The sequence below is a fragment of the Doryrhamphus excisus genome, chromosome 5, assembly GCF_030265055.1.
Source record: "Doryrhamphus excisus isolate RoL2022-K1 chromosome 5, RoL_Dexc_1.0, whole genome shotgun sequence".
NCBI lineage: Eukaryota > Metazoa > Chordata > Actinopteri > Syngnathiformes > Syngnathidae > Doryrhamphus > Doryrhamphus excisus.
In genome coordinates, this window is record NC_080470.1 from 25,351,299 (window position 1) to 25,363,942 (window position 12,644).

The window sequence follows — 12,644 nt, forward strand, 5'->3', positions numbered from 1 at the left end:
TTTATTTTTTTCTCTCCATTTGCAATGTTCTATAATTTTATTGACAATGAAAGTCACCTAAAAGTGGTTCAATCTCCCATGTTTTTAGTTTACAGTACATCAAACTTTGACAGGTTATCGCTTCTTCACATCAAATGAAGATTTGTGCAGAAAGTCATATCCAGATTGACAGTTATCTTCCTTTGGTCAATTAAGCTGCGTCTGTCATTGCAGCCTGGATTGATACGAGCACTGTGTAGTGGAATTTAACCAGCAGGTACACAGAGGGCTCTCCGATCTTGCAACATGTTGCAACATGTTGTATTGTTTGCTTACATGGCACACCCACTTTTTCCTCTCACACACACACGTCAAGAAGACACGCTGTTGCTTCATTTTGTACAGGTTTATTTTCTTAAATATGACTCTCAAGTGTTCAGAAAAAAGGAAACATAAAAAAATTATACATAATTCTTATTACAAATGGTAAACATAAGTACTCCAAGTTGCTCTTATATACATATAACAATGAGTGAAACCCCATCAAAATGACTTTAGAAAAAAATCTTGAATTGTCTAGAAACTTCTTGACAATAAAAAAAAAGTTGGACACTAACTCAAGAAGTTTTTTCTATACGCTTAGAGCTGGCCCAGCTTTACTGGTGAGGGCCAATATGGCTGCAGCAAGAAAAGTCTATTGCAGGTTCAAAGGTCACCTCTAATACTGAATGTCTTTCTTTCTCTACCGGTGCTCACATCCATGCAGAGCTGAAGAAAAGATCAGTCTTGTTCAGTTCTGAAAAGACGGGCAAACAGGAAGAAACAAGTTTTGTTTAGTCGCCATGCTCCATTATCGGTTCATAGTTACACTGTCACAGTTCAGACCCCCCCGCGGGATGCCCCACCGCGAGGACAAGTGCATGGTACTAGGTACATGGTACTTTTTCACAGCCCTCGGTCTTCCTGCCACTTCACCCCAGTCCGGGAAGCACATCCACTCACAGGAAGCGTCCATTTTGGTTCAACCTTTAGGAGCTCAGAAGGTTTGGAGCTGCTGCGTCAACATGAGCTGACATCCGCTGTTGACGTGGTCCATCACTTTTTGCTTGAGCTGGGCCACCTGATCCCGCAGCATGTTCGCGGTGGACGCCAGCTCCGAGTTCTGGGACTTGAGATTCTTGACTTTGTCCTCCAGCCGGGAGATGCGCTCCAGCTTCCTCTTCCGACACTTGGACGCGGCGATGCGGTTCCTCATGCGCTTCCGCTCGGCCTTGATGCGTTCTTGGCTCTCCATGTCGATCGGCGAGAGAGGCGGCGTCTCCCCCGGCATCTCGGGCACCGTCTGCGGCTCTTCCTTGAGCGCGGCGAGCCGCGGAAGATGGGCGGAGGAAGAGGAGGAGGGCTGCCCGTAAATGGGGAAGGACGCGCTCGGGGCGGAGGTGGTGTAGCTTGGCGCCGACACGGTGCTTATGGCCGGGTTGAACGTGTTCAGGTCCTCATATACGGGTGAGTCCGACCGCATTGACGGGTTACTGCTGTTGTAGACAGCCGCCCCAGCTACGGACGACACAGGCGGCAGGGCAGTGTTGACGCTCTGGGGCGCCGAGGTGACGCTCACGCCGGCCGCACCCGGCATGTGCTGGTGGTGGAGCTCAGCCAGGGCGCGTACGAAGCCCTCGGCGAAGCCCTCTTGCTCGTCAGTGACATTCTTGGGGCACAGGAACTGTGTCGGCGTCGGCGTGGTGGTGATGAGTCCGTTGCTGGACTGGATGATGAGCCGCTCCAGCTCCGGGGAGGCCAGCTTCAACAAGCCCACGTCCGGGGACGTGAGGAGGTCGCTGGCTTTGGCCCGGAGGTGAGGCTTGAGGGTGCCGGTAGGGTCGGCCAGGTTGAGGGTCATGTTGTGTTTGAGCGTCTTGGAGCTGCTGTATCCGAAGCCGGCGCTTTCGTGCTGGGAGAAAGCGTTGAGTGAGTCGTCATAGAAAGTAGTTTCCATCTTGGTATACATAGAAGTGAAACCGAAAAACAAGTCCCTTTTCACTCTTTCCTGGTTGTCAGCTGATGAAGAGTTCCCAAAGTTGACAAAAAGTCCCACCAAACTTTTCGAAACGGCACTTTCGACACGCGAATCTGTCTCACGGTCTCAATCGGCTGTTGTTGTTTATTTAGAGTAGCGAAAATATCCAATTTTGTTTCTTTTCAAAAAAGACAATCCGCGGGGTTTTTCCCAACTTTTTTCAGCTTAGTCTCTAGCTGTCTTGTGGTGGTTCCCCTCGCGTGGACATGTATACACTCTGAAGTGTACAGCGTGGAGGCTAACCTTATCTGCTGCCGCTGCCTCTCCAAAAATAGCCATGATGTCACGACAGGGCTCTCCCATTGGCTGGGGGGCGTGTCCTGAGGTGGGACCACGCCTCCGATAAGGAGCGTTGCCTTGGCGACCAGCCCTCCTACCACCGCCCAGAAGCTTCTTAAGTCTCGCGGTGGCTTGTGGGATGAGGTAATGCCGTGAAGGTAGCGCGTGCGCGGTGCATTGTGGGATGACGTATTGTTTTTGAATATCTGGTTACCCGCTCGACTGTCAGAGGCGACTGGGACAGCCAGCATCGAAGACGGCAGCTTTTTACGGCGGGTTAGTCTTCCTTTTATGCTTTTATATCTACAAACAGTTTGTACAAGTACAAGAAGGTGTTTTTGATGCTGCACATCTTCAGCAAATGTGGCCATCACTCTTTTTTTTCCCTTAATATTACTACAAAATTACGGCTATAACGTGACAACTGTGTTTTAGTATTTATAGCCTCTCAGGAGCAACACCATATTGATTTTAAAGACAACAAAACAAATATACATTCAGTGTCCCATACTGTATGCATAAGCACACATGCTGTAAACACAATGTGTCAAAAGTTTGTTTGATGGGTTTGGTAATGTGTGTTTCATGATGGAGCTCTTTTCCCATCCCTTACCCAAAATCTAACAGTGTCCAAATCACACGTCATTCTCCTTAAACCATGCCCGCCAACCAAAAGAAACAGGACCCCCCTCAAGTTTTTCAAGTTTGTATTTGAGGAGTTATGTTTGTGATTCTGCAAATGGTAGACTCTCATCTTCCTAATCTTATGTCATTGGTCAAGTGACAACAAGCTTCCAAACAAAGCCTGGAAACAGTTTGTGGTTTGACAATTGGCGTGTTTCAACTGTTTTTGTCTTGGGCCATGTAGTTTGCCTAAAAGATTTAGAAACAGCTTTGAGGAGCTAAGCGACAGGTTTGAAACCTTCACGATTCATCAAAATCTCTGCTGCAAAATATAACCAAATAATTATTTCTCCCACTGAAAGTCCTCAAAGTTGATGGACTTTCTTAACTGCAAAATGTTTTAAAAAACAAGGACAATTAGAGCCCCAACAATGTACGTATGTATGCCCCACCTGTAAAGTGCAAGTACATATTGCTATTATCCGTGTCAGAGTGTGTCATCAGTGTAGTGCAGTCCATTGTCCCCTGGCCTTTTGGCAGACATCAGAGCCAGTTTAATGGCGGGAGGTTAACTTGTCCACTCCATCTGTCTGGGTCATCTTCTGCCCCGGCAGCTTTAGTGGGTGCTATCTTCAGCGCGCCACATCTAAATATGTTCTCCCCCGCCACCTTGTGTGACAAGTAAATCAGTCCCCTGGCGCTGGCGGGCTCTAAGGAGGATGAACCGGATCGTAAAATGAAGCCACAGTCAGATTTTGTATTTATTTATTTTTTACTGCCGTCTTTATGTGGTGCTGTACAATGTCACATGTTGGCGATCAATAAAGTTGAATGTAGTCCATGCTGGTTCATGGTCATTACAAGACAACTGATAATAGCTTAGCCCCTGCCATTGTTTTGATTACTTGTCAGTTGGTTAGTTAGCAGGATTATGCACCAACTACTGTGTCCATCCATGTCCATAGTACACATTTCACATGCCATGAAGCCTGTTGACATCATTCATTTTCTTTACCCTCACGTTCATTAAAGATAATGTATTTTCTTCCCTAAATTACAATGGAAATGTTCCAGCCGCTTCCACCCCAAAACCTTACGTAAAACTGTATGATCCACTTTGTTCATTTGTAAAACACTACGTTTTCCTAGCTAGCCAGCTAACTAACAGTAGAAGGAAATAACACAAATACAGCACTGTAGGATTATTTAGTCTTTTTGCCTTTTGAGTCACAGTGGCACCATTCCACCCGTCTGTCATTGGCCAAGAACCAGGAAGTATCATACTAACTAATAAATGGGCAGATCAACAAACAAGCAATATTCTGTTTTTGTCGTGCAGTTATGATGGATCAGTTGTTCGATTTCTTGCCCCAGAATCTAAAATTATTTCTGAAATTGTTTTGATTTAAAATCCTTTCATAAAGTCCTACGTTGTCTTAAATAAACCAGGAATTTCCATGTCGCCAGATTGCACGGGAAGTCCGCATCAAGAAAAATTTCCATCCTTGCTCATTTATAATTATTTAGCATTTTTCTGCAATTGTTAAAAAGGAGAATAATAGGCCCCCTTATCCATCCATCCATCCATCCATCCATTTTCTACACCACTTACCCTTACTAGGGCGATGGAGGGCTGGAGCCTATCCCAGCTGTCTTTGGCAGGGTACACCCTGGACTTTTCTATGCTGTAACTACAAAAATACTCTGTTTATTAATATTGCATCCTACTTGGCAAAAATTCAGTTATTACTGTCACGTCTGGAACTAATTAACCACAATAAACGAGGGACTGTATAAAAATTACCTCGGTGTTTCGAAGAAATTCAGAACGAAAACTGGGTTCCACTGTATTTCTTTTGCTGTTTGACTGACGATGGAGCCATACCCCCTCATAATTAAAGATGGTATGGTCCTGTTTGTCTATCCAGGTGGACTTATTATAAACAGATGCAAATTGGGCGCTGCATCTTTGTAGCTATACTTGCATCAGTAATAGAAGCAGAATGAGGCCTCTTTGTTCCTGTAGTGTGGTCTGAAATTTTAATTCACCCGTTCATCAATTCATGACTTCCCTGTCTGAATTAAAACATATGAAAGAATTATGAACTGGTGGTTCTGTGCCCATCTTCCGTGGCGGTGAAACCTATGATGTAACTGCAGGCTTATTATCTCATTTGAATGAAACTCTTTTTCAGTTCTCTCACGGCAGCAGTCAAGCTTTGCAGCAAATTATGTTTTATATACTTTCAAGTTGTGTTCATTGCAGACGCCTTAAATGCTTCAATATGCTACTTCTGCCCTAATGATTGGTGTGTTTCAAGTTGCAGAGGGTTAACCACAGCAGGGTAGTTTGCCAAAATGTTGATGTGCGTGGGTAAAATGACTTCTTAGGTGCAGTAAATCATTCTGAGAGTGTTTTTTTATTTTGTTAGAAGCTCTTTGACCCCTGCTAGCTTAAGCACATCATTGGATATTATCTGATATTGAATGATGCTCATAGAAAGACACACATATTTATGCTAAGAGTTCTCTGCAGCCTTTCCATCATGCCTCACACTTTTTAATCCTGACCTCCCTGAGTCCCTCCTTCCATCCCGATGATGATTTTCCCCTCCTCTGTATTGTCCTTCGCTTAAACCCCCTCCAACATACACACTTTGTCGTTCTCTTATCTTTCTCCTCCTTTTCCCCCCTCCCTCCCTCTCATCTTACTCCTATCAGTGGCTGTCAGGGCGGCCGGATTTCCCCTGTGATGGAAACAGGCTGTGGGCTGCTTGCATTGTTTTAAAATCTCGCTAAAATCTCATATTGCGCCTTGCTCTCTCTGTGTGTGTGTGTGTCTGTGTCTGTGTGTGTGTCTGTGTGTTGCTATGGTGGCCACAGAAAGCAGCATAATATAACTAGCGGCCCTTGCTTGCGTCAAACTGAACTTCCCTGAGGTCCACCGGGTCGAGATGGCGAGAAAGCCAGTCCAAGCTTTTTGAGACTCGGTCAGAATGGTTTGGCCCCCCTCGTGAGAACTATTGTTGTTACAGCTGCTATTTGAAAAAATGGACGGTTAAGAAAATGTGCTGGTTGAGCCTCGTTTGAGATTTGTTGTCATTGATGTATTGAAATGAGCCATGACGCAACATGGCGATGAGTGATGCATTTTAAGATGAGGGAATCTCTACAGTAAGTCAAAGTTAGCTTCAGTGTTGACCAAAGATTAGCTAGTGCAACATAACGAGGAAAGTGTTTAGCTGAAAAACACTCACTGAAGTTTCAACTTTGAATACAATTTCAAGGAATGATGGGTGCTAATCGTTTCCAGACTTTGTTTTTGTTTGTTTGTTTCGGCTTTTTCCTTATGGAGTCGACGGAGCTCTTTGTGATAAGTGAATTTCGTGGAAGTAGGATTCCTTCTTTATGAATGGAATATTTCTAGTTAGAGCATTGAAAACTTGTTTACTACCTTCTAAATATGTTTGGTCCAGGCGCACCACTGTGCGCAGCCAATTTTTTTTCTGACATGCGTCGAGATGGGCGTGGCGGCCCACCAGGGGAGGTGTCCACATTTTCAGCTTGGCGCAGTGACAATTTCATGACAAAACAGCGTGAACGCTTGTCAACTCTGACCTGGTCTTTTCTTGGCGCAGGCAAAGCGCACCCTGCGCAGTGATAAGTTTGTTGACAGGCGCAAAGTGCAGACACGTCACCAAAACCTCACAGGCAGGTTTTTCAAAGTGTCAGGCACATTTCAATGCAACCAGCAACCACTATTTAATTTGACCATCTGAACCAGCATGTTTGTACATTTTTGTATTAATGGTCCCATCACATATCAAAGACGTGATGCATTATGGGAACTGCAGCTGAAAAATCAACATTTTAGAGGTGAAAACCACACCAGAAAAAGCACAAGACAGATCCACTCATCACTCATCTCGGTGGCTGTGCTGGATGCTTTTTCATTGCCATTTCACCCCTTCCTCCCCACCCCTACCTTACCCTCCCATCACTGTTAGTATGAAGAGAAAGTGACCCATTAGACAACTAATAATTAACAACAATTAAAAACAACGATTGGTATAAAGTTTAAATCTGACTGTAGGATAGATATCTTTACTGTTCATTTTTTTCTCCAGGAAGAAGAGGAGGAGATGCGGCGAATATACCATCAAAGGTTCTCCTATTTGGCGATGAAGAGCAGGAATGCTGGTGGAAACCAAGTAAGATGCCTGGATTAGCCTGATGCTATGTTTAATGCGACGGTCAGGAACAGATGACGTGTCCCACGAGGTGGAATACGTGGTGCATGATGCGCATGGTGGCTTCTGATGCGCAGTCCAGATCTGCCTCAATGAGAGGCGTTCATTTGATTGGTTAAGATCACATTTGGCTGTGTTAAACCCTCTCACGCCTTCTCTCGTCCACTCGTGGCGGTGGGAGATACGGAGGTGTGGTTGTGCGTTGCTGCGCCACACCGCACTGCTTACGAAAATTGCAAAGTGGCGCCTGGTCTACGAAATTACATCCCATAATATGCATCATCATGTCTCGCGACAAGCGACTAGTTCTCTGAAAACAACTCCAAAGCCATAGGAATCTTGTAAGCCACTTGTGCTACTTTAGAGTCATATTTACATAATATTTACATATTTATGACGCTTTGCATGTTCTCCCTGTGCGTGGGTACTCCGGTTTCCTCCCACATTCCAAAAACATGCTAGGTTAATTGGTGACTCCAAATTGTCCATAGGTATGAATGTGAGTGTGAATGGTTGTTTGTCTATATGTGCCCTGTGATTGGCTGGCCACCAGTCCAGGGTGTACCCCGCCTCTTGCCCAAAGACAGCTGGGATAGGCTCCAGCATACCCGCGACCCTAGTTAGGGTAAGCGACACAGAAAATGGATGGACACAAAAACACAATCTGTGGTAATTAAATGAAACAATAAAAAGAGAATAAAAAATCAAAACAGGAATGGAAAAAAACGGAATGTAGGAAGAAATAAAACGGAAACAAAATGGATTTTTTTAGGGCCCTAGTAAAAGCTGTGTGATGCCTTCTTGCCTTTTCAAGAACCTAAAAGATCCACCCACCCCCTTTCCTTCACCATTTCTCCTCTTTGTTCTCTATGGTTCATCACATTCAGTCTGCCCTACAGACTTTACTTGAATTGTAATTCAGACCCACACACACATAGATTAATACGACGTGGTGACAGACACTTTTTATAATGAAAAAGCAAAGGCACCACTAAATGACAAATGTCCCTCTTTGCCTCCCAGATTTACTGGGATGGCAGGAATCATTGTGTTTTTGATTAGAACTACACACGCACACACACGCACGCACACACACGCACACACACGCACACACACGCACACACACGCACGCACACGCACGCACACGCACACACACACACACACGCACACAGAGAAGTGATGTCTTCCTGTTTCGCCCTTCACCAAGAGTGAGCAAGCCTTCCATGCCCGATGACGAGGGTCCGCGAGGGCGCTCTTCTTTTAATTCATTTGCTCCATAAAACCAAGCATGAGAAACCAAGCCCGGCTGGCACCTCTCAGCCCCCAAAGACTTTATTAGCTTTTCACAATTAATCGCCACTAACTACCCAGACGAATCAAATGTGGGATTTATTGGTGAGAATCAACGCAGAATATCGATCGCATTCTGGAAGCTCTCTGTGCTCCGTAATTCACTCGGGCTTAGTGTGTGATGACATCACTGAGCTGCAAGAGCTTTTATTTCCACATTTCTTGTTGTTTGGAGGTCACTAAAACCTTATTAAGGATCAATGATATGTTATTACCATCCACAGCACAAAAGAAATACTCAATCTCTTGTGCACTCACATTTACTACCCTCTGGGCGCCTTCGTGGCCAAAAATGTACACATACAAAAAAAATGCTACTAAATCATCCTACATCAATATTTACATCTGCTTTAAAAAAATCCATAAATCACGCGAAGAACTTCAGACTTGCTCAAAACTTCCCTTTAAATGCATGTTTGATTATTAGATTTTTTTTGTTTATAATATTACCAAAAAACACACACAAAAATGAATTTATGGATGTTTCAAAGATAAGCAACACAATTGATTTGATTGAATTCATAAATTTATGTTGATATGTCCTTTGGGCACATTCATAGTAGACCACTTCATCATCTTACATACATTTTTACACCTACTTCTGTTCATAAAACCCTTAAAGAAACGTTCAATCATTGGAATAAAAGTGGTGATATTTGACATCTTTACTGTGTTCCACCAAATTCCGTCATTTTCCCATTGTAGGCTGCATGAAATTATCATATTTGTTCATATTGTGGAGCCATGTGACGCAGTCCCCCCCGCCCCCCATTGTCACCATTGTATTTATTATCCATATAGGAAAATAACATTCCTCGCTGTTGTACACATATAAAGAGAAGCTAACCCCCGTAAAATGAAACTAAAATAAAGTGAAACTACTCATCCTTTGAGATACTTTCCTTCCTCCTTCCTTTTCCTGGTCATGTTCATGCTCGTCATTAGCATTGTATGCTTTCAGCTACATGTTATTATGATTGGAATAATCAATTTGTGTAAGAAATTTTGCTAATATTATACTGAGCATCTACTCATACACTTTCAGTACGTCGAAGTAATGTATGTTCCATTTCCTGTTCTATGGTTATCGTCGCACATTTCCTGTCTTCACTGCATTCACTGGTAGCTTTCTTTGGTGGCACCACCAAAAAGTACTGGTGGGGTTAATTCTGTAGATGCTCACTGAACTGAAATCATACGTGAATTTAAAAGAATGTCCTGCATAATGAGGCGTTGACGTTTGAAGTGAATTTGGGTGGAAAATTTCGTTTGAAATTCAGATTGCACAACTCCTGGGAACCTGGAGGTTGTACTGTATGTGAAAATAAAACTAAAAGATGTTGAGGCAGTCAATAAATAGTCTCTGTGGCACTGTCATTAGGAGTTCATTATTAATATGAATATTATTATAATTAAAGGCAACACAAGACATCTTTCTCGTGGTAGGGATATGTTGTATTCCTTGTTTGTTTCCCCAGTGTAGTTTAATCTCTGAGAGTGTGTCTGGGCCTCATTATGTACATGAAATAAGCTCATCTTACAAAAATATAAAGCAGACAAACACACACACACACACACACACACACACACACACACAAGCAAAGTAAATGGCTTTTTACTCTGCATATAAGGAGTGTGTGTGTCTACAGTTGTGTATGTGAGTCCTCAGATTGCTGTAACAGGGAAGCAAGTGTGTGTGTGTGTGAGTGTGTGTGTGTGTGAGTGTGTGTGTGTGTGTGTGTGAGTGTGTGTGTGTGTCACTAGGGAAAATGATGGATAGCTATTAAAAACCAGCAGTGCCTTGGTCCAGATGGAGGCCTTTGTGTGTGTGTGTGTGTGTGTGTGTGTGTGTGTCAGTGTGAGGGCTGTGTTTGTACAGGTGGGACGCTATATGGCAGCGATGCTAACCTGTTCCACTCCATTTAGCTCCGCAAGCTGGGGGAAAGCTTCCAAACCTCACTTATTCACTCTGTGTTGTGTGTGTGTTTTGTTTTAGCACGGGGCCACATCGGTGTGTTGTTTTGTGTGAAAGTGTGGCAGGGAGCTTGTCAGCATGTGTTTGGACTTGCTGGTTATTCCAGCCAACCTTTTCAGAGGCAATCAAGAAGTGAACGGGAGGAGAAAGGAGGGGGTGACGAGCGTCCTGGCTGAAGAACGAAGCAAGGAAGTGTAGCAGTTTGTTCTTTATGTGTTGCTTTAAAGGCAGGGGCGCAACACCAAATTATGGGCCCCCATATATAAACCTCCCCCTGGTTCACCCCATCCAGACACACTGTAGTCTATCCTTATGTTGTTTTACTATGGTTTGGGAATACATTTTTAAAAAGGGTTCATATTCGGATGCTTTCCCTTTTATATGCATTCTAGCGCCGGAAAACAAGTTGATATAAGCTAGTTAACAATGGACATCATGGGAAATATGTATTTTGATGCTAAAGCCCTCACAAAAAACCCCAAAATAAAACTCAACAGTGGTCCATTTACATAACGGACGTCTATATTAACCAAGCTACAGCGCTATTGTTATTGTGGCAGCTAAAACGAAAAACTATATTTATCCGGCAGAATAACACGATGCCTAGCTAGCAGTTCGTGTCAGCATCACTTGGAGATGGAAGAGTGGATACCTAGCTCTCAATTTTGCTGCGAAGAATCAACAAGATGCTTGATTGCTATAAGCGGTTTTTGACTAAGGACCGGCCCACACGTCTTGTGCTGGAAGACACAGCCATCCCAAGGAGAGCGTTTATCGTAAGTGTTGTCGTTGTCAAGGAAATAAGTTTCGATAGTGTTTTAAATCATCAAAATACGGCAGGATACATGTTCATGTACATGTTATCATCAATGTACAGCATGTATGTCAAACGATAAAACATTATACAGGTGTGTTCCAATGACGTGCATTGTTAGCTAGCTCATATGAACTTGTTTTCTAGCATTATAATGCACAGAAGGGAAATAAATATGTGTTCACGTTTCATATAAGGATTGTGAATGATGGGCAAAATTCCCCCCAAAAGTGCAGTTCCCATTTAATCACAATCAGCCTCTATTGAATATTTGAGTGAATGCATTCCAGCCTATAACATTTTAGACAAGCAACTCCCTACTCCTCTTTCTCTCCTTTCTCTCCTTTCTTTCTTACACGTCCATACACACAAACACACAAAGCAGCAATGAAAGCTGACCTCTGATCAATATTGAGTGGTGTGAGGACAAGAGGGTCTGCCTCCCACAGATCCTTGCCAGTACAGTTGAAACCTGGTGAAGGGTAATATAAATCAGGTTTTTCCTTGCAAGAAACCATTATGTGTCTCAATTGTGGTAATTAAAGAGTACGTCCTGACTTTGCCTTCTTTTGCTCAGGGACACATTTTGGAGGCAACATAGCCAGTCAAATGTGGACAGCTTGGTCAAACGGAGACAGCCATGGAAGGAGAAAGCGATAAATGACTCCAAAATATATGTAAACTAATGTTAGATACCCCTGTACCACATAATAGCTTCACCTGTCCCACTGGGGTGTCTTAGAAGGTAGTAGCTTAGATTTAGCTCCATCTGCCGGAATAGGTGAGTCACCTTCTCACTTTGTCGTGAACCCTTAACTGACAATGAAGCATCATGGTGTCGGCCAGTATAATAATATAATATTGCAGAGCCATTTATTATACATCATGACTTTCTACCGCCCATGTAACGTCTCTAATGTAAGTGTAAGTTACTAATTGAACAATAAAATACAGCCAAATATCACACGGGAGGCACCGGAAGTACTTGCTTCATCCTGAAGGGGTAAGAATGTGCATGAGCTGGAAGGTGCTTGTCCCTGCCGTCCTTTCATAGAGAGGAAAAGCCAGTGTTTTTCTTTTTGACAGCTGAAGAGCAGCAAGTCAAATGCATGATATTTGATATGAGATGCACTGATTCAAAGGGACTATCTGCAACACAACGTGATGAGACGATGTCTCTTCTCCAGGAGCACCAGGCATACGTAGACCCGTGACCCACTGGAAGCAGCTTAGCAAGCCACTGCTCTACTGAATGAGTCAGTGAATGAGTGAATGGAGTAATGGAGTATACTACTG

The 12,644-nt window shown here is 43.6% G+C and overlaps 2 protein-coding genes across 6 annotated transcripts in view; one reads left to right on the forward strand and one right to left on the reverse strand.

The window, feature by feature from the left end:
- The window catches only part of LOC131130121 (flavin-containing monooxygenase 5-like), a 100,412-nt gene that overhangs the window by 1,910 nt on the left and 85,858 nt on the right, over nt 1–12,644 (forward strand). For 2 of the 5 annotated variants that reach the window (XM_058074305.1, XM_058074302.1), the window contains exons 1-2: nt 2,487–2,611; nt 7,087–7,170. Coding sequence is in view for 2 of the 5 variants with exons in the window: in XM_058074302.1 (XP_057930285.1) it covers nt 7,154–7,170 (17 nt within the window). In the remaining 3 variants the exon portion in view is untranslated. Of the gene's footprint in view, nt 1–1,179; nt 1,486–2,486; nt 2,612–7,086; nt 7,171–12,644 lie in introns of those variants that run through there. The other 3 variants (XM_058074303.1, XM_058074306.1, XM_058074307.1) reach the window with 3 other exon arrangements.
- On the reverse strand, nt 368–2,299 carry jun (Jun proto-oncogene, AP-1 transcription factor subunit). The gene has a single exon (XM_058074315.1). It carries the CDS (start codon nt 1,985–1,987, stop codon nt 1,016–1,018), a length of 972 nt encoding a protein of 323 aa, XP_057930298.1. The 5' UTR covers nt 1,988–2,299; the 3' UTR covers nt 368–1,015.